Below are 22,556 nucleotides of genomic sequence, written 5' to 3'. Positions count from 1 at the left end.
CGTTGAAAATTAAGCAAAATAAATTTTTACAATTATGCTTTGCTTGTTTTGGAGAAAATCAAAGGTGTTATCGTGTCATATGAATATACTTTATCGATATGAACTTGGTTTGCGGTGATTTGATTGGTCACTTGACATATAAAGCACTAGTGCGACAACTGGTGCTATAGCCACAACTGGTACACCTAGCCTAGTCTCCAAAGGAAAGACTGTATGATTGGTAAAAAATAGGTAGATAAGCTATGTTATTGCTCCTAAGCCAGATCAAGTAGTAAAACATCAGTGCACTTATAGATCAATTCTCATAAGAAGTCCGAGATGTTCTAATCTAATGACAACAACAATATTGGGATTTCCCGATTATGCCACCAGCTTATAATTAGTATCAACAGACCAGCGTTGCTGACCGATCGGCACTTGATGCCAGTTAAGGACACAGCCATTAAATGTGATTGGTAAGCCTTCGTGCTCGGATCGTACGTGCAAACCGATACTATGACGATATCGGATATTGATCGATTGTCAGGCGTACGTGTACTTATTTGAGAATGAATTCAATCAATCCATTAGCGAAAGATAAGCCTTCCTGATCGGAATAAGAGGGGAGGAAGTTAGCAATGTTTCAACCCGTGCAATTCGTGCACAGTTCCGTTAGTGAATTTCGATCTATCGAGTAAAACGGAACTTCAGTACAGAACGAGAAAACTTTCAAGGGCCTAGGCGGCAAAGCTATACTGTGTGAAATTGTGTTGTTGATGAAAATGAAGTGTATTCTAACTTATTCATTGGTGCTACTGTTCAGTGGTCTGCATTTTATGATCGTGCAAAGTAGTCCTGTAAGATTTGTCGATTCTGATGACGATCTGGATGAAGCTATCGTTCGTGGAGCTGTTCACATAGGACGTGAAATCGGTGGAATCTTTTTTGGGTAGTTATTGATTGGATTGGTTATGAAAATAATAATGTTATAAAATATCTTCTTTTTATATAGTCGCCCATCTCGACGAAAACCCATGAGAACAACAACTACTACAAGACGTCCTGAGAATACAGATCAAATTTATTTTCCAAGCGGAAATGGAGGGTAAGTGGTTGTACACCAAAATTATTCAGTTAAAAATACCGCCAGTGCGGGTGATATTGGGCCATAATGTGATATTTTCCAAGTAAATGTTATAAAGCTCTGGTAGTTAACCTTGGAAGAAAGTTTTTAATAGTTTGGTACAAGGATGTTAACGATCATTCAGTAATTTGCGTTCGATCATTTAGTAGTTTGTCAATAACACATTCCAGAAGCTGAATTTCAAATTATGTTGTATGGTGGACTTCTAGTGCGAAGGTTTTTCTACAACTCTGCCTAATGATTCGTTGTTTGAATTCCACTAGTAATGGAGTTATAGCTATAGTTTCAGTAACTTAGACTAAATGATAACAAAATTCCAATCATTTAGTTTAAGTTACTGCAACTAGCCCTCTAACTCCGTTATTAGTTGAATTCTAATAACGAAACATTAGGCAAAGTTGTAGAAAAACCTTCGCACTAGAAGTCCACCATTCAACATAATTTAAAATTCAGCTTCTGCAATGTGTTATTGACAAACTACTAAATGATCGAAAGTAAATTACTGAATGATCGTTAACATCCTTGGTTTGGTAAGATCTTAAATAATAAATTTACTACTCTGTGAAGAAAAAATAACAAATATGATAGCTCAGGTGCCGACTAACAGTTAGCCAGTTAGCAGTCAAACGTGTAGACAACAACTTTCCGTGCACCATGTCTACGGTACTCGTCACTGAGTGGCGGTACCGGCGTTACTATCTGTTTTGTTAAACCTGCTACTGTACACCCAACCGGCGGTTGTTAGATTTTCTAGCAATTCTGGATAAGAATCTACCAAAACCTGTATAAGAACTGGGCATATGCGAAATTGTCAGATTCTTATACAAAAAATGTGAGAAAAGCTTACAAAATTGTTAGATTCTTATACAATATTTGTATAAGAATCTAGCAATTTCGCATATGCCCAGTTCTTATACAAGTGTTGGTAGATTCTTATACAGAATTGTTAGAAAATCTAACAACCGCCTTGTTGGGTGTATGTTTCGAAATTTTCACCATGAACTCATGGAAGAATGGTAGTTGGAAATCGATAAAATTTATGGGAAAATAAGGTATTATGTAAATTAATGGAAAATGGTGGTGTTTAAGAACAGCGGTTCTCAACCTGGGGTACCTTTGACGATCGCTGGGGGTACCTGAGACAAAAAAATCGTAATGGCGGATGTTGTACTATAATTGCAAAAAATACAATTTTTTGGGAATTTTCTATAAATAATCGTAATTGAATTTGACCTTAAATTCCTAATAATCTCTTCATTCAACATATATCGTCCAATAGACGTTACTACTGGATTAAATGGAATCTTTACTTTTTATTGAGCACACTTGTTGTTTTTAAATAGTTAGATTTGAATATAAAGCCTAAGGTCAAAATCATTAAGGTCAAATTTTGAAAAAAAGCAAAGAATTTTAAAAGTGAAAATTAGTTTTCAAACTATTACACTTAATAATGCTCACTAATTCATAATCTCTACTTTGAAATTGTCAAAGACTAGTTCCGTTTAGTAAAGTTTGGACAAGTTCTATAACTTGAACTACGCCGTTTTTCAGCTTTTGAATTATAAGTCTGGCATAAGGAATACTTAATACTTAACCACCAGTGCCGTTAATTTCAAACTATCAGAAAGCTTTATATCATAGGTATAGTGCTAGTATGCTTAAAGTCATATCTTAATCTAGAATTTAAAAAACTTAAAGCCATATCGGTTAGTGAATAACAATAAGTAATCAATACACAGACATAAAAAAATGACTATCCCGAACCAATTCACCTTCAGCATGATCTACTTTGCAGCAAAACATATTCCCGCTGGGCAATGGAAAGCCTAGAGTTATCAACGCAGTATTATAATTTCATTTTCATTAAATATCTAGGCTGAGCGTATACACAGCACATGTTTCTGAAATGAACAACATGATATCAATTTGGCGAAATAGAATGCACGTGTCTTATTGTAACTTGAACCTAACCTCCTTCTAGCTACATAGTCGTGATAACCTTTTGCGCAACATCATATAGGTCACGAATTAAATATCATCGTCACATATACTTTACTGTTGTATATCAAAAGCAATCAAGTTCACATTGTGTGTTATCGAGAAGGAGGATGTAATGGATTAGAGTCCCACCATGACACGTGGATTATTTGCCCAAAACAATATCAATATGTTCCTTTCGGAAACATGTGCTGTGCATATGCGCAATCAGAATATTTAACAAAAATGATTGTTCATACGGCCGATGTGTTGAACAATAGGCAATTAATTTAAATAAAAATTTTCATAAAATTCCCTGATTCTTGAGCACTTCTACGGCTCCTAACTCTGATGTTACAAAACCAAGTAGTATTTAAGAATTCATATTTCATGAGGCCAACACGATGAAACTTTTATGCTTAGGGAAGTTTGGATTTGTTTTAGCTGGACCATCAAACGTCTTTATTTCTTTTGTCTAAATTACAAAGAATTTATCGAAATTCAAATTCCAAATTTTAAGTGCTAAGTAGAAGTACATAAATCCTCGATGTTTTGTCAGAAGCCTGAGTTTAATTTTTGAAATATTTTATTTATTATCAGACTAAGGCCGGAGTGGCCTGTGCTGCACATAAAAGTCTTCACCATTCAGCTCGGTCCATGGCTGCACTTCGCCAAACACGCAGTTTGCGGAGGGTCCGCAAATCGTCCTCCACCTGATCGATCCACCTTGCCCGCTGTGCACCTCGCCTCTTGTTCCCGTCAGATCGTTGTCGAGAACCATTTTCACCGGATTACTGTCCGACATTCTGGCTACGTGCCCGGCCCACCGCAGTCTTCTGATTTTCACGGTGTGAACGATGGATGGTTCTCCCAACAGCTGATGCAACTCGTGGTTCATTCGCCTCCTCCACGTACCGTCCGCCATCTGCACCCCACCATAGATGGTACGCAACACTTTCCTTTCAAAAACTCCAAGTGCGCGTTGGTCCTCCACGAGCATCGTCCAGGTCTCGTGTCCGTAGAGAACTACCGGTCTTATAAGCGTTTTGTAGATAGTCAGTTTGGTACGGCGGCGAACTCTATTCGAACGGAGTCCAAAGTACGTACGATTTCCAGCCATTATGCACCTCCGAATTTCTCTGCTGGTATCGTTATCGGCGGTCACCAGTGAGCCCAAGTACACGAATTCTTCACCCACCTCGATTTCGTCACCACCGATAGAAACTCGTGGTGGGTGGCTTACATTGACCTAACTTGAGCCTCTTCCTATCATGTACTTCGTCTTCGACGTGTTGATGACTAGTCCAATCCGTTTAGCTTCGCTTTTTCGTCTGATGTAGGCTTCCTCCATCCTCTCAAAGTTGCATGCCATGATATCAATGTCCTCGGCGAAACCAAATAACTGGACGGACTTCGTGAAAATCGTACCACTCGTGTCAATCCCTGCCCTTCGTATTACTCCACGAGCAGACACGAGAGACCATCACCTTGATGTAACCCTCTACGCGTTTCGAAGGGACCCGAGAATGCTCCTGAAACTCAAACTACGCACATCACCCGATACATCGTCGCCTTGATTAAACTTATCAGTTTATCCGGAAATCCGTTATCGTGCATAAGCTGCCATAGCTGGTCCCGATCGATTGTACCATATGCGGCTTTGAAGTCGATAAATAGATGATGTGTGGGCATGTTGTATTCGCGGCATTTCTGCAATACCTGACGTATGGCGAACACCTGGTCTGTGGTAGAGCGTTCACCCATAAATCCCGCTTGGTACTGCCCCACGAACTCTCTTGCAATTGGTGTTAGTCGGCGGCATAAAATTTGGGAGAGTACCTTGTAGGCGGCGTTCAGCAATGTGATTGCGCGGTAGTTGCTACAATCCAGCTTATCGCCCTTTTTGTAGATGGGACACACGACACCTTCCATCCACTCCTGCGGTAGAACCTCATCCTCCCAAACCTTGGTAATCACCCAGTGCAGCGCTCTAGCCAGTGCCTCACCACCGTGTTTAAACAGCTCTCCTGGTAGTTGGTCAACTCCAGGGGCTTTGTTGTTCTTCAGCCGGCCGATCTCCTCCTGGATTTCCTGGAGATTCGGAGCCGGAGGTCGCATGTCCTGCGCGCGTGCTCCTAGGTTCATTACCATACCGCCACCGTTGTCTGCCATATCGCCATTCAGGTGCTCTTCGTAGTGCTGCCACCACCTTTGGATCACCTCACGCTCGTTTGTAAGAAGGTTCCCGTTTATGTCTTTACACATATCGGGCTGTGACACGTGGCCCTTACGTGAACGGTTCAACTTCTCATAGAACTTTCGTGCGTTAGTGCGGCGGTACAGTTCCTCCGTCTCCTCACGGTCTCGATCTTCCTGCTGGCGCTTTTTCCTCCGGAAAACCGAGTTTTGTCTGTTCCGCGCCCGTTTGTATCGTGCCTCGTTCGCCCTTATGCGGTGTTGCAGCAATCTCGCCCATGCTGCATTCTTCTCCTCAACTAACTGCTCACATTCGCCGCCATACCAGTCGTTTCTCTGATTCGGAGCCACCGTGCCTAGTGCAGCGGTTGCGGTGTTTCCAATGGCGGATCGAATATCTCTCCAGCCATCTTCAAGAGATGCTGCGCCTAGCTGCTCTTCCGTTGGGAGTGCCACTTCCAGCTGCTGCGCGTAGTCTTGGGCTAGTCTACCGTATTGTAGCCGCCCAATGTTTAGCCGCGGCGGACGCTTCCGACGCGTGTTGATCACCGTCGAGAGTTTTGAGCGCAGACATACTGCAACGAGGTAGTGGTCGATTAGAACGTGGTCGATTTGGTTTTCCGTTACTTGATCAGGTGATTTCCATGTGGCCTTGTGGATATTCTTGCGGGGGAAAAAAGTGCTTCAGACTACCATTCCGCGGGAGGCTGCAAAGTTTATGCATCGTTGGCCGTTGTCGTTGGATACGGTATGCAGACTATCTGGTCCGATGACCGGTCTATACATTTCCTCCCTGTCTACCTGAGCGTTCATGACACCGATGACGATTTTGACGTCCCGCAGTGGGCATCCATCGTATGTCTGCTCCAGCTGCGCATATATCGCTTCTTTCTCGTCGTCGGATCTCCCTTCGTGTGGGCAGTGCACGTTGATGATACTATAGTTGAAGAAACGGCCTTTTATCCTCAGCTTGCACATCCTTGCGTTGATTGGCTGCCACCCAATCACGCGTTGGCGCATCTTTCCCAGCACTATGAAGCCGGTTCCCAGCTCGTTGGTGATGCCACAGCTTTGGTAGAAGGTAGCCGCTCGATGCCCGCTTTTCCACACTTTCTGTCCTGTCCAGCAGATTTCCTGCAGCGCTACGACATCGAAGTTGCGGGGATGTAATTCATCGTAGATTATCCTGTCGCAATCTGCGAAGCCTAGCGACTTGCAGTTCCATGTTCCAAGCTTCCAATCGTGATCCTTTATTCTTCGCCTTGGTCGTTGCCGATTATATGTATTATCTTCTATGTCGTTCGTAATATTTTTATTTTTAAAGGCGGCTTATTGGGCCTGCGCAAACCTCCTGTCTCGTCGGAGGGCCGTCGTGTCAGGGCTGTTTACCGTCCCATCTAACACCAGGACTTGGGCTTGTGCGCTTTGAGCGGCACGGCGGAGCCTACTTGCGGATTCATGCAGCTTTTTATAGAGGTTTAACAGGGCCCACTGTCAAACTCCACCACATCCTAGGCAGGCGCCACAACTCGCACAACTTTGAAATATGGCATAATCGAATGGTCCGGTTTCATAGAAGTCAAGTGAAAAGCGATTACCCACTTTTACATGTGAGCCTAAAACGGACCTGGGGGTACCTCAAGCTATGCAAAGGTCTCAAGGGATACCACCGCTGTTTTAGAAGAAAGTAGTGATAAGGAATGAAGTATGTGTGTGTAAAAAATAACCCCCACTGCCTGGCAGTGATGCTATGGAAGAAAGCTGTATGTTAGAACAGCCAGATTTAATCCAGGAGTTAGAAAGTGCTAGCTCTACTGCAGCTCTAGCGACCCATTTCAGAATGCCTGGTATGTCATATTTATTCCGAGGTCACTGTCACTAACAGTAAGGCCGTCCCGTTACGCTGGGATATGGATACTCTGAAGTAGTGCGTAACGGTGTAAATCCGGTCATATCGCCAGGCTCGGTACAACACTGAAGCTGAAAATATGACGTCCCTAACCCCGAATCCCAAGGTGTCAGGCGACCCGTGCTGAGGGGATGAATGGCCTGGGAGGTGAAACAATTAGCCAGGCAGTTAACGGAGCCTGTAATGTTGGGTAGACACTCTTCGTGTTGCATTACGGAGTAAGATCTACCACACTGTGCTCTAGTTCTTACTATTCTTGTTTATCCAGTATTTTGCGCTCGATAATGGCGGCCTAGTGAGTGCCTTTTTGACATTCAAAGGGTAGAAAATATTTACATTTTTTTATCAATGTAGGCCATGATTCAATGAAAAACATTAGCACTCATGCGGTATCTACAAACAACCCAGTGTCAAAAAATTTCCGTTTTGTTATTCAAAGATTTGTGTTTTTCTCATGTATTTTCGACAAATAATCATTTGATTTTTTTCTTTCTAGGAATTTGAAAGCCACAAGAAATCGAAGAATCTACAATGATATGATCAGTATTTTTGGGACAGGAAATCTTGGTGAGGCCTGATACTTTTGATGATACCTGGTAGAATAATTGGATTCACTAACATCGACTTATTGAAATCCTCTAAAATCAACTTCCTCTGTACTAGTCAGTTTTTTCTCCGGCATTAGTGCAAGTAGTAGCTGTTTTAGGATTGCGCTTACTGCTTTGCGTGCCCGCCGCCGCCCAAAATGCCGCCTTATCTAGAAGACCTCTTATACCGTTTGAGACTTACAGACCTTTAGGCTTATTCGAATTGCGGGCCGGAGGGAATTGGCTATTGCAAAGGGAGTTGGTTGACTAATGATCTAGAAAATCTCGAGTCCCATCGAAGGGAAAGTGGTTACCCTCAATCCATTTTTCAAATCAAAATCTTCCACATAATGTAGGTACATATTCACATCTGAGTTTTCAGAACATTGCAAATCAATGTCCAAATCGGTTGTTTAATACCCGGAACATAGGCAATTAACTTTGATTGAACTGAACCTGAGTGTTCTTGCCTCCGCAATGCGGTCAGGTCTGAGCTTGAGGATCGACTGGCAAATAGCACACACAATCTTACTTGATCAGTACAATTGCTGATGAAGCATTTGTGTAGCCACCAAACATTCTTATTACTCACGCTTGACAAATGGATTGTGAGTGATTTGACTATGCGTTTAGCGTTTAATTTGGGAATCTCGGGCTCATTCAGTAGCCGCTAAGTTCCGACGGAGGTACTTCGTAGCTTAGTTGGTTAAAGCAGTCTAGCGTACGTGGGTCGAGTCCCATCGAAGGGAAAGTGATTACCTCCAATACATTTTTCAAATCAAAATCTTCCACATAATGTACATATTCACTTCTGAGTTTTCAAAACATTGTAAATTAATGTTCAAATCGGTTGGCTTAATACCCGGAACATATGCAATTGACTTTGATTGAAATGAGGCAGGCAGACCTTTGCCGCTAGGTGGTGGTGTATATGAAATCATTATTTTAGACTAACTCAAGATATTCCGATGTATGGAATTTTCTACATTGCAAATATTCCTATCGTACAAATTTGAAATTTGAAAAAAAAAATGTGTTTAGCGAAGTTCATCTGCTATTGTTGAATGTTTGAAAAAAATGTTGGAGGGGGGGGGGGTTTAGTGAGGCGTTTTGGGGCCTCTTCCCTATCAGTACTAAGGCTCATGGAAAATAATTCTGTAAAAAGCACTCCACCGTTTTTATCGGTTTTGTTATCGGTGGTAGCCTCCAGCATCGTACTCTTGTCCACTTCCGCCAAAACATGACTTTCGAAGTTTTGAGGCTCAGGCTCAGCTTATTTGCCTAAATTCTGATCACGCGTACTCGTAGGCGTAACTAGAGTCTCGGTCAAGGGAGGGGGGGGGGCAATGGCCCCAGCTGGTGAGATGTTTTTTTCTATGTCTATGTAAGGCGCATGGGTTGCAAATTGCAAATTGTTTGAATAAATGTATCGCTCATTCGTCCTGGAGCTAACATTACGAAATTTGCGAAAAATGCAACTGATTTCCAATGATGCTGTGATTGCTTCAAAACGCTGTGTCTGTGTCAACTTGTCTTCTTCATATAACTAAATCTCGCGCTTAATTTCATAGGGGCGTAACTGTATTGATCGATTTCTCGTAATCGATTTTATATTTTGGTAATAACTCAATTGTTTCAAAAGCTACAATCGTGATTATTGGTTCTGGTGCAAGATACAATCATCCTTTATCACACCGAACCATTAAATCATCGACAAACTAGCGCAATTCGGTACAATAATAAAAATAAAACGAAGAGAAATCGATCAATACAGTTACGCCCCTATGAAACTAAGCGCGACATTTTGGAAAATTAAGCGGCAGTTCCGTGAAATTCCGTCGTAAGCAATATAAGTATTCATGCATTTCCAATATGTATTGGAATCCTGAGAATAACATTCGAAAATGTTTTGAGATACTTAAATACCGATGAACAAAAATTTGGAATCGTAAAGCATTTTTTATGAGTCATATAAAAAAGTTAAATTCGTGACTAACGGCTAAAAATCCGCTTCAAAATGTTCTAAAATAAAATTGCCTCGATTTTGATTATGGTTTTTTAAATAGGTGAGAGATTTCTGTGCAAAACTAACCCAGCCACTTGAAATGTGAGAATATTAAATATTATGTTTGTGAAAAAAATATTTATTAATGAACATTATCATTGGCTATATATTTCATAGTATTCAATATGAAAACATCATGAGGGTGTTCACCTGAAGTAATCGGGCGTTATCTAGTTTGCCGGTATTTCAAAAGAAGCAATTTCCAGTTCCATTTGGATTTGATGTGATAAAAATCCTACATCACAGTACTAAAAGAACCGTTACACGTGTACGTCAATACCAAATACCGCTACCAGAACCCTAATTGGTATGGAAAATCATGCCTGTTATCTGTGATCTCTACAAATTCAAATTTGCTCAACAAAATTTGTGTCAACTACATATCAGTATTAGGCTGCAGTAGAGACTTCTGACGTCTAGTTCAAAGCAGTTCCTAATCAGTTGGGTTTTATAACTTCTTTTACATCTTCCGAGAAATTTAAACTTCATTTAAAATTACTGTCCTATCCCATTTTCCATTTCATAGATCTTCAGTGTCGGCAGCCGGTGCTGGGGCCCACACAGTTCAGCAGCATGGTCAGTCGGGAGCAAGTGGCGCGGCGGCAAATGCTCAATCTGTCACGGTGACCGGTGGTGGTCAGCCAGGGTAAGCCATGAAGCAACATCACCGTATCACGTATCACTTTTAATCCCACACCACAGACAAACGGAGGTGTATAGATACGCAAACTGTTTGTGAATAAATTATTTCCTTTATTGTGTACCAGAAATGTAGCGATAACTACAACGCACAATGATTAACCAAGGATCGATTATACCGGATGTTATGTCTGCTGGTCTATGTCTAAACCCTGTACGTTCCATGTACTGATTTCAAATTTTGCACTCACCAGATTCGGAGGGTCTGCTGCGGGCGCTAATGCAAATTCATTGACGACGACACACGGTGGCGGCAACAGCGGCCATAATGGATTTTATGGAGGCGCGTCTGGAGCTGCTGCCAACTCGCAAAGTTTCAATGGAGGATTCCCAGGGTAATTAAAGCCTTAACTAACCAAACATAAAAGAGTGCCCGTTTGTTCTATCCTCTTGATCACAAAGTAAGAAGCCGGACATGATATTCTAGTCATGTCTGGGTTTTTACGTCGTCTCAGGAGAGCCGTTGAATCCACTGAGCTGCTTGCAGTATTTGATTAGTTTAAGGTTGATCAACGTCACAGCTGCCTGATTGGAATAGGAAATTTGGTAGTCTATTGCACGTAGCACGATTAGTGGGTTGGAGTATTGATATTTTAGTATAAACATATATGACATCAATAACGATAGTGATATGTTCTTTTTGTTTTAGGGCTAGCATATCTGCTTCTGGTGCCAATGCCAACTCTGTAAATTCAGCGAATGGTAATGGAGTAGGTTCAGCCTCGGCAGCAAATGCTCAATCGACTAGCTTTAATTCCAAATATCCCGGGTAAGTCTATGTTAAATTTCTTCCCTATTTTTACTCACTTTCATAATTTCCATTACTCGTGTTTTTATAATTGTATACATCTCATTAAATAATAACTGATATTGTTAACCCTATAAATCTTTTCTTACACTCACCAAAGTGTTCATGTGTTCAGTTCAACATAGAGGGAGCTTTTGACACAACTGCTCATAATTCCATAAAAAAGGCAATATCGAATCGTTGCTTCGATGAATGCATTATTAATTAAGTTAAATAAATGTTAACAAAAAGAGAAATATCAGCTAACGCTAACGATATTGTCAAGGAATAGTACAAGGAAAATACAACGATATTATCGCCAACAGACTGCAAACTGTTTTTAGTTATGTCTCCACGTGGGGCGATAGTGAAGGTAAATGTGTAAGCGTAAATCCTCCTAAAACCGCTATTGTGACTTTTACGCGCAGGAGAAAATTCTCACTAAACAACATGTTCTTGAAAGGCACACGTTCGAAGCTTTCAAATACAGTCAATTACCTTGGCGTAGTTCTTGATAGCAATCTTAATAGGAACAAGCATTCAGAACACGCTATTAATAAAATTACAAATACTCTATGGATTGGTAGACAAAATCTTGGTAGGCAATGGGGACTTAAGTCAAAAATGATCCATTCAGCGATAGTAAAACCAAAAATTACCTATGGTTCGTTTGCCTGGTGGAGAAAGACGAAAGATAAAAATGCTCAGATGAAGCTCGAAAAACATCTCAATTACAGGCGCAATGAGCAGTACTCTACCAAATGCACTAAATGCTTAACTGTACATCCTTCGTCTACATCAAATTTTTCAATTCGAATCTAAAAAGAGTGCTTTGGGTCATCTTAGCATTCTGGAAAGCTTCAGTATTCCCTAGTAATAAACAATTAAGACAATTTCAATCGACTGTTCGACTGTTCAACGTAATTGGCCCTGGGTGCAGTACATGGTTAAATGGAGGACCGAAACTTCGCTCAGGATCGATAACGATTTATACTGACGATTTCAAATTGAACAACTAATTGGTTAAAGGAGTTACTGGTCCTAGGAATCCTAGGCTAGGATAGATATATCGATTCCCATGGGAAGTTGGCCATCCGTATTTCAACCGAAAGTTCACGCAATTCTAGAGTGTTCTATAATATGTTTGCGTAGAAATTACAGACACTCAAATACATGCATAATATCCAACAGCCTAGCAGCTTTGAATGCTTTAAAGTCGGCAACATGCACTTCAAAACAAGTTTGTGGATGCATTCAGTCACTCCAAAAATTGTCTTGCCGCAATGAAGTCAACCTATATTGGGTTCCAGGACACTGTGGAATAGACGGTAACGAAAAAGCCGATATGCTGGCGTGACTCGGATCATCAAGGCAACTCCCGGGTAGAGGTGAAAAATAAACTACAGTCGACTCTCTACATCTCGATGTTCTATATCTCGATATCTCTCCCTATGTCGATGGTTTCTTCAGTCCCTTCAATCTACATACATTGCAGCTTTCTACATCTCGATAACCTCCCTATCTCGATATCTCTCTATCTCGATGGGTTCTGATCATATTTTGTTCAGGATTCACTCTCCTTATGTCGATATGGTCAAATTTTTTGGCTACTATACCATCTTTGGACAATAACAATCACATCAACAACAGCAAATGACATTCGTTTTGTTGTCGTTTTTCATAGCAACAAGCTTTTTTGGATCTAGTACCCATTCCAATTTTCCTTCCATTCCTTGATCTCTCCCTATCTCGATGGTCCCTTCAATATCGAGATGTGGAGAGGCGACTGTATTAACATAATATTAACAAATTTTGCTGTCATATCAAGTTTTGTTATTTTTATGCTTTTCACAAATAACACAAAATAACATCCCCATAACATTGCGGGCCCTCCTTAGCCGTGCGGTAAGACGCGCGGCTACAAAGCAAGACCATGCTGAGGGTGGCTGGGTTCGATTCCCGGTGCCGGTCTAGGCAATTTTCGGATTGGAAATTGTCTCTACTTCCCTGGGCATAAAAGTATTATCGTGCTACCCCCATGATATACGAATGCAAAAATGGTAACCTGGCTTAGAAACCTCGCAGTTAATAACTGTGGAAGTGCTTAATGAACACTAAGCTGCAAGGCGGCTCTGTCCCAGTGTGGGGATGTAATACCAATAAGAAGAAGAAGAAGAAGAAGAAGAACATCCCAACATCACATATATGACAGCATAATTTGTTATTTATATGTTGTTGTAAGGAGGAGTAAAACAGTAGGGTTCAAATGCTTTTTCCTGCAGTGTTCTGGATATAACCGGAAGTTGGTTGTAAGTAGTTGGGCTAGGGCGTTTGCAACCAGAGCTATGGTCGCGCTCTGCTACTCCGTGGATGTTTGGGGTGATGCAGTTGGAGCTGATTTACTTGACACTTAAGGACAATTCTCACGGAATCCAAACTAAATGTACTGGCGTTTTTAAGGGCACAAAACACAACACGGAAGCGACGCACAGGCACTTCTGTGTCATTTCGGCACCAAGATTTCAAAAGGGCGAAACTGTTTTTTTTTGTAAATAAGAGCTTCTCACGTCGCTGGTGTGCTAATTTGTAACCACCCACGCAATACAGCGCCATATAATGAAAGAAGAGGATTCGCTGCTTTCATCAGTGGTGTTGGATTGCATGGGTGGGCTCAAATTAACCCAATAGCGATGTGAGAAGCTCTTGTTTACAAAAGCAGTTTCGCCCTTTTGAAATGTTGGTGCCGATTTTTATTATTTCAGCTTTGCTCCGTCGCAGCATTAGTGGAATAATAAAAAAGGCAGTTGTGCGTGGCTTCTGTTTCGAATGGAGTACCTTTGAAACGCGAGTGCTTTTTTTATCTATCTTTTATCTTATTTGACAGGCTCAGGCGTGTATAACACCTAACGGAGCCGAGATTCTTTTTGATATTTACAATTGATATCATTATTATTTACAGTTAGTACGAGGAAGGGACATATACCAAGATACTCGTGGCGACTCAAGGTTAGATTACGTAATTTAAGGACGGACGGGGTTGGGATTTAGGTTTGAGGTATTTCAGCTGCTCATCTGGGTATTTGACATGACTGGTGTAGCGTAGCGTCGTGCTCGAGGTATGGTTCTTTAGGGAGCATCTTCCGGATGGCCAGAGCTTCATGGTACACGGAACAATAAGACAGAGGCAAGAAAAAAACTGAGAAAGGAAAAAAATAAGTTATTAGACTTTGATGTCAGACAAGCAAAGAAAGGCATAGATGGCCTGCATATAAACCGCATCGCGATCTCTGAAACGCGAGTGCTTTCAGTTTTGGGTTCCGTGAGGATGGTCCTTAAAATTATCTCAAGCATTAGTTAGCAACAGGTTACTTTCGATGGAGAATTAGGTTTATTCGGCCTGTAAAGTTGTAGTCTAATCATAAACAATTTTGTAAAAAATATAGGAAAAATGTTTATTTTCCAGGTGCGTGGGTACAGCAAGCAAAAAAATAGCTGTACATGGCATATTTAACCCTATAATGTCCAAAGCCGCCTTTAGATGGATTACTTTGATTTTTTTGCTATATATCCCTTATGCTTCTTCGCACTGTTAAAACTGATCGTTATTTTTTTTTGGAAAATATGCATTTTTCATGGTTGGCCAAATTAGGCACTAAGGTGCCCTAATTTCGAACCCTGTAAATAAAAATAAGGCTCTATAAATTAAAATTACGATATATTTGCATTGTTGGGGATTTTAATTTTTTTCTTACTAATAGTATGATTACTAATAGTATGATAAAAATGAATAGATTTAAGAAGTTTTTTTTTATTGATGAAAACTAGAAGAACATTTTTTTTTTAAATTTTAATGGAATTGAAGGAATCGAAAATAAAAACTTTTAATTGTCCAAAAGATGCATACACAGCAAAAAGTATTGGAAATTCAATGGCACGAAAATAAATAACTAGGAACACAAACAAATAAATATTCGGTTATTCGGTTGTCAGTTGAATGAGATTGATTTCCACAAGCTAGCATAGTTTGAATTTATTCCGATTTAAAATAGCAGTAAGTTCTACCGAAACTTGTGTTTGTTTGTATGCTCTAAATATGTGTATGAAAGTATTTTTAAAATCGCAAAATAGAAAGCTAAATAGTGCTTTTGAGCGAAATCAAAAAATTGGGTCTTAGAGGTTTAATCAGAAATTGAGCTCGTCGCTTAAGCAATATTCTTTCATTGAAGTCTCTTGATTTCTCTTAACGGTTCATTAGATATAGCCTGATTTACACCCGGCTTGCTCAAAATTGAGGAACAATGCAGTTTAATCATAGATTGTGTTGCGTGTGTAGAAATTGACATAGGGTATCAAATTTGACGAGTCGTCAAAACTAAGTTCAGTAAGAACTAAAGCACAGTGTGCTAGATCTTACTCCGTAATGCACCATTAAAAGGTGTCTACCCAGCATTACAGGCTCCGTGAGCTGCCTGGCTAATTGTTCCACCCCCAGGCCATTCAATCCCTTGGCACGAGTCGCCTTGACACCTTGGGATTCGGGGTTAGGGACGTTATATTGTCAGCTTCAGTGTTGTACCGAGCCTGGCGATATGACCGGATTTACACCGTTTCAAACTACTTCAGAGTGTACATATTCCAGCGTAACAGGAAATATGGAAGTTTAGTTCATTTTCTTTCTAAAAACATCCTAGATTCACAATTTTATTCTTAACTAGCTGACCCGGCGAACTTTGTCTCGCCAAAAATTGATCAATTGATGCAATCTTTTGCGTCCACAATTTATCTAGAAAACAAATCGGTTCTTCAGAATGATCTCACATGTTTTTTACAACTTTGTTTCATATGGTCGGGGCTCAGTCGAACCGCACCAAGCGGCTTTTTGGCTGACTTGTGATATTTTGTTCATAATTCATATCTATTAGAGCGTACATTTATTGTAGGATACCGTCAGTTATAGTGCTAAGGGATACCCGATACGATTTGTGAATAATTGAATCTGCTACATGAAAGCTTGGGCAAAAAATGGTTAATTTGTAAATTGTACGAAATACCATTTCATCGAAAAGATTGAGTTTTGTTTTTCAAAGTATTCCAGTTTCATCATAACATTTTTCCTCTTAAAAAGAAGAATAAAACGTATATAAATTAGCAAAAATTGGGCTGTCTGTTCTTGAGTGATGCGCGGTCGTACAAATGCCAACTTTGTTTTATATAGGGTAAAAGTTCCGATAGTCGTGGGTGCTCCTATAGTTGCGGTAGTGTTGTTTTTACACAATCTACATATTTAACGCAGCAACCCATATAGTCTATCAATTTGTTGACCTGTCATTACACGAAATACAGGAAAACAGGTTGAGAATTGCATCAAAATTGGTAAAGTATCACTAAAATACCTTTTCCTTTTCTCTGCTTTGCACCAATAGTTGCGGTAGTGTTCCTATAGTTGCGAGTCCCATATGTAAACAATGGGATTCGCAACTATAGGAACACGAATTAAAAAATACCGCAACTATTGGAACACTGCACCAATAATTGGAGGTACCATTTTAGGTAACAATGATGGATGCTACTGCAATCAGGACCCCTTTCGCATCAAATATAATTAATAATCTTCCATGTGCACCCTTGAGGTAAGTGAAATGAAGTATAGGCTTGGTGTGAACCAACAAATAGTGGTGGAACATGCTTAGTTCCTCCACTATTGGGTCTTTTACCCTATATAAAATAGAATAGAAGAAGATAGATAGAAGATAGAATAGAATAGAAGAAGAATTCATAGAAAAACTTGATTATTGCAGAAACGCAAGTTTGATTACTTATTCATCATCTCACATTAGTTTAGTAATTCGAAACGTGAAATAGTCGTCTAAATCAGCGGTTCTCAGCCTATTTCTTGAGAGGTACTCCTTCGTACTTTTGCATTCATTGAGGTATCCCCTATTTTTATAGCCGTTAATGAAAATAAGCGTTAAAGCCTCGCCGCTTGAAAAAAGGCTTCCAAGCCTCTTGAAAGGGGGCCTCTGAGCCGTTTGGAAGTGCTAACCCAAGTAACATTTTGAGTTTTATAACGCTCTTGAAGACCATAATTTACTCTTCAAGAGTGTTATAAAACCACCATAAAACCAAATTATTACTAGGAAAGCCTTATGGAAGGAGGCCCCTGAGCATCTTAAAAGAAGGTTTTCGGGACTATTTGAAAGAATATTCTCGAGTCTCTTAAAAGGAGGCTCCCACACCTCTCGAAAGTCTGAGATACTCTGAAGAAGGCTTCTGAGACTATTGAACGGTGGCTTCCGAGACGCTTGAAAGGAAGCCTCCGAGTCTCTTGATAGGAGGCTTTCGAGCCTCTTGAAAGAAGACTTTCGAGCCTCTTGAAAGGAGGCTTTCAAGTCTTTTGAAAGGAGGCTTTCAAGTGTTTTGAAAGGAGGCTTTCAAGTCTTTTGAAAGGAGGCTTTCAAGCATCTTGAAAGGAGGCTTTCGAGTCTCTTGAAAGGAGACTTTCGAGCCTTTCGAAAGGAGGCTTCCAAGCGTCTTAAAAGAAACTTATTAGCCTCTTGAAAAAAGACTTCCGAGCCTCTTGAAAGGAGGAATCCGAGACTCTTGGAAAAAGGCTTCCGAGCCTCTGGGAAAAAGGCTTCCGAGCCTCTTGAAAGGAGGCTTGCGAGCCTCTGAAAGGAAACTTACGAGTCTCTTGAAAGGAGGCTTCCGAGCCTCTTGGAAAAAGGCTTCCGAGCTTCTTGAAAGGATTTTTGAAAGCAGGATTTCTTGATTGATGGAATCGGATCCTTTTGTCTTACGAGCCACTTTGAAGAGGGCTTCCAAGCCTTTGGCACCGAAGCTTCTCAGCTTTTCGAAAAAAAGTCCTTTAAGCTTCTCAAATGGGGGCTTAGATTCTAGATTTTAGGTCAAAAGCATATTCTTAATATATTATTCACGATGTCTCATTTTTCTTTTCTCGATTCCACGTTCAATTTGAACGATGTTCAAACGAACGGGGTTCAAATTATAAAGTGTTCAAATTAAAAACGGTCATATTACCGGGGGTCCACGGTATACGTATTATGGTCCCCCATTAATTTACATGTTCCCTTCCCACATGTTCCTTGTGCCTATTATGGACCCCCCCTTATGTGATAGCAATGGACCCTTTAGTATATTTACATTTACAGATTAGTTAATATGACTAAATTCCTGCTTCCCTGTCCATAACAAATGTATGGAACTGCTGTCCTGTTAAATGAAACAACTCCACCCGATAGAAGTTTTCAGAAAATAGTCGATTCCAGCGTTTAATGTGGGGATTTGTTCAGGGGGTCCATTATACGCACGGGATCCATTAAATGATGTTACCGATCATTTAGAAATCTGCGTTTTATCATATAATAGTTTGCTAAAAATTTAAAATGTGTTGTATGGTTAACTTCTAGTGCGAAGATTTTTCTACAACTTTGTCTAACAGTTCGTTCTTTCAATTTCACTAATAAAGGAGCTATAGCGCTAGTAGCAGTAACTTATACTAAATGATTGAAATTTTGTTTAATGTTTTGTTTAAATTTTGTTTAAACATCGACCTGTTAGGCAGAGTTGTGGAAACACCTTCGCACTAGAAGTTCACCATACAACACATTTTAAAATTTAGCCTCTGGATTGAGTTATTGACAAACTACTAAATAATCGAACGCAGACTACTAAATGGTCGATAACATTCTTGGGTCCACTCACTCCCTAGCTAGTATGCCTATTATGGCCACCCCCGGGTTCATTATACGCAACATCGAGTTTGTTTATATACCTATATTTGTTTGTTTGACAAATTAATTAGTATTGGGAGTGAGTGCTAGTAATTGACCCCGTGCGTATAATGGACCCCTTGAACAAATTCCCAAATTAAATGTTAAAATCGATGATTTCCTACAAACTTCCGACGGATGATGTTGCTTCCTATATCAGGACAGCAGTTCTATACAATTGTTATGGACTGGGAAACAGACATTTAGTTATATTAATCACTTCTTCTTCTTATTGGCATGACATCCCCACACTGGGACAGAGCCGCCTCGCAGCTTAATGTTCATTAAGCACTTCCACAGTTATTAACTGCGAGGTTTCTAAGCCAGGTTACCATTTTTGCATTCGTATATCATGAGGCTAACACGATGATACTTTTATGCCCAGAGAAGTCGAGATAATTTCCAATCCAATTTCCAATTTCCAAAATTGCCTAGACCGGCACCGGGAATCGAACACAACCACCCTCAGCATGGTCTTGCTTTGTAGCCGCGCGTCTTACCACACGGCTAAGGAGGGCCCCTTCTACATCACTACTTAAATGTAAATACGGTCCATAATAGGCAGAAGTAACATGTGGAAATGGTACATGTAAATCAAATGGAGGGACCATAATACATACATATATAAACAAACTCGATGTTGCGTATCGTGGACCCGGGGGTGCCCATAAAAGGCATACTAGCTTCGACACTTTTAAATGTTTGCTTCAGTATTGAAAATGTATGTTCTGGCAAATGTACGAAACACGTTGCTGATATTTGTTGCTTGTCATCTGGTGCAGTAGAACAACAATTTGTTATCACTCCAACAACCAAGGGATCGTTCAAAACTGATGTCACAGGTTTTGGGGGTGGGGAATCCACTTGAATCACTCCCAACCAAAAGTAGCCTCTTGAACAACTCTGGGACTCACAAATTTTCCCGTCCTTCAAGATTTGTCTAAGACATTGAGATCTCTGATAGGACCTTTCGGAATCTCTCGGGACCTCAAAACGTAGGAGCAAGCCGAAATTTTCAAGCAAATTGTGGATGAGTTTCAAAATATTATGATCTGCAACATTTTTATTTTGACCTCTTAAGCAAATTCGTAGAAGACGGCAGATTTCCAAATCTTGCGGATTCCTAAATATTTTATCCAACGTGTATTTCTATATACACTAGCGCCGCCAAACGGATTAGTTCCGACATATCATGATTTGCGATAGGTTTGTTTTTGACCTTCTAAATATATTTGTAGAAAACGACAAATTTCTAAATTATACGGATTCCAAAATATCTCATCCAACGAGTATTCCCATAAACACCAGCGCCGCCAAGCCAAAGATCCCGAAAGGTCCGATCAACGTCTCAGACAAATCTTGGAGGACGAGAAAATTTGTAAGTGCAAAATGTTTCAAACCATGATACGCTTTTGTACTAGTTCCAGAATACCCTATTAAAATAACAAAAACGGTTTGTTAATCTACGGCGATATTGTCAGCGTAGCACCAAATTAGAATTTGGAAGTAAGGACTTCCGAAGCGTACTTTCTTCCGAAGTTTTGTATATCTGTCAAACTGAATGATGCGTTGTTTAGCACATCTTTTGGCGAATCCAGCGCACTACTTCCGAAGTTGCCTGTATCTTGAGAAAATCCATCTTCTGTAGAACAAGAACAAGAACAACTAAAAGGTTCTATCGGGGGTTCTAGAACAATTTTTATTTTTTTCACTATTTTTGCTACAAAATCCATAGAAATCTCAAATGATAGTCGATTCCCAAGTAACATTTTCGGTTTTATAATGATCATGAAAACCATTATTTACTCTACAATACTTTTATAAAACCGTTATAAAACCCGAATATTACTGGGGTTTAACCAAACCAACCCCCTCCCCCCCGTCCAAAATGTATGGAAAAACGACCCCCGATAGAACATTTTTAAAATGCACTGAAAATACTGATTTTTTTTTTTGAAAATAAGCCTCTTCGGACAAAGACACCGTGACGCTATTTTGCAAAATAAAAAAAAAAGTTTATTCATTTTATAGGGAGCATGCAGCTATCATTTTTACATGTCGTTAATTTTTTCATTTCTTTATGCTGCACAGCAAATAGACTTAAATTTCAGGATTTGAATATCAAACGACGCGACGTGTAAAATTGCAGCTCATCATAACAAACGAATTAACATTCAATTTTTAAAAAAATAATGAATTTTAGAAGTAAACATATAATTTTTTAAGATGTTATAAGAAGAATTTTATGATTTTTTTATAAAGTTAAAAAAATAAGAATTATAAGAAGAACAATAAGATCAATTGAATGTTGCGTTTGTATCCATGTCCTAAATATGTACTGGAAAATACATTGAAAATCACAACATATCTGTGCAGACAAGGCAGTAGAACCAACCCGCGTATCCGCTGCCAGTGGGTCATAATTAGTACCTAGTCACACGTATAAACACCTTTTTGATACAAATTTCAGATTCAGCTTTACTGGTTCAAGCTCCAATGCCAACTCGCAAAGTCACGGCTACGGATCATCGATTGGCTCTGGTGCTGGCGCGGGAGCAGGAAACAGCAATGGTATTGCAGGAGGATCCGCAGCAGCGGCTAATGCTCAGACAGCTAACATAAATTCCGGCGGAAACGGCTTCGGCGTATCCGCATCAAATGCCAATGCTAACTCCATAAGTCAACAGATTGGGTATGAAAATTGAAATTCGTAACATAATTGGTGGCACATTGAATATGATTTTATTTTTCCCCAGGGGATTCGGTTCGTCTAGTTCCAACGCGAATGCCAATAGCTTCACCCATGGGTTTGGGTCGAATGGTTTCGGCAGCAGTGCAGCGAATGCTCAGTCCAATGCGTTTCAAAGCAGCGGTCCGCTAGGTTCATTTGGAGCTTCGAATTCGGCTTCTCAATCGCATGGATTCACAGTTGGATCTGGAGGTATTTCGGGATCAGCGGCTCTTTCCGGCAGCCAGACTTATAGAGTTCCCTACCACAAGGACATAACGCTTTCATATTCGACTGGATTTTCTACAGCAGCGAAAGAAGACGGCAACAATTCATTTGCAAATGGGAATTCTTTTACGATCAATTGAATAAAGGTGATTTTGACGTGACTCCTCACAAATGTATAAAATTCGTTTTAATAAACTTCACAGCCAAGAACAATAGGAATTGTAAGTAATTTCCACATGACTGTAAACACCAAAATAAAAACCATATTAGATTTCCATTTGAAACAATTGGATTTTCGTTCGATTTTGCGTTAATTTGTAATCACGGCATAGTGCGAGCATGGCAATTACAATGACCGACATACCCTCAACTCTTCGTTTTTGGTGGCATCAATCTTAAATAACACACCCAATTAACAAATTTGACAATTATTGGATAAAATCTTGGCATATATTCAATTTTGTAAC

General features: G+C 40.1%; 1 protein-coding gene across 1 annotated transcript; it reads left to right on the top strand.

Annotated features, from left to right (window-relative positions):
- The first annotated feature begins 564 nt into the window (after nucleotides 1–564).
- LOC134215290 (glycine, alanine and asparagine-rich protein-like) lies at nucleotides 565–22,251 on the top strand. Its single transcript, XM_062694512.1, has 7 exons — nucleotides 565–928; nucleotides 992–1,084; nucleotides 10,384–10,503; nucleotides 10,751–10,891; nucleotides 11,206–11,325; nucleotides 21,604–21,825; nucleotides 21,890–22,251. Exons 1-7 carry the CDS (start codon nucleotides 756–758, stop codon nucleotides 22,227–22,229), a joined length of 1,209 nt encoding a protein of 402 aa, XP_062550496.1. The 5' UTR covers nucleotides 565–755; the 3' UTR covers nucleotides 22,230–22,251.
- The last annotated feature ends 305 nt before the right edge of the window (nucleotides 22,252–22,556 follow it).

This window comes from Armigeres subalbatus, chromosome 2 (genome assembly GCF_024139115.2).
Source record: "Armigeres subalbatus isolate Guangzhou_Male chromosome 2, GZ_Asu_2, whole genome shotgun sequence".
Taxonomy (NCBI): domain Eukaryota; kingdom Metazoa; phylum Arthropoda; class Insecta; order Diptera; family Culicidae; genus Armigeres; species Armigeres subalbatus.
The sequence above is the reverse complement of the archived record's forward strand: the minus strand, read 5'-3'. Positions and strand labels throughout refer to the sequence as shown.

Bases quoted from the DNA above. Each gene is read 5' to 3' on its own strand.
- LOC134215290 (XM_062694512.1), top strand. From the start codon at position 756: ATGAAAATGAAGTGTATTCTAACTTATTCATTGGTGCTACTGTTCAGT. The intron at 929-991 runs GTAGTTATTGAT...CTTTTTATATAG, and splicing joins ATCGGTGGAATCTTTTTTGG to TCGCCCATCTCGACGAAAAC. The intron at 10,504-10,750 runs GTAAGCCATGAA...TGCACTCACCAG, and splicing joins ACCGGTGGTGGTCAGCCAGG to ATTCGGAGGGTCTGCTGCGG.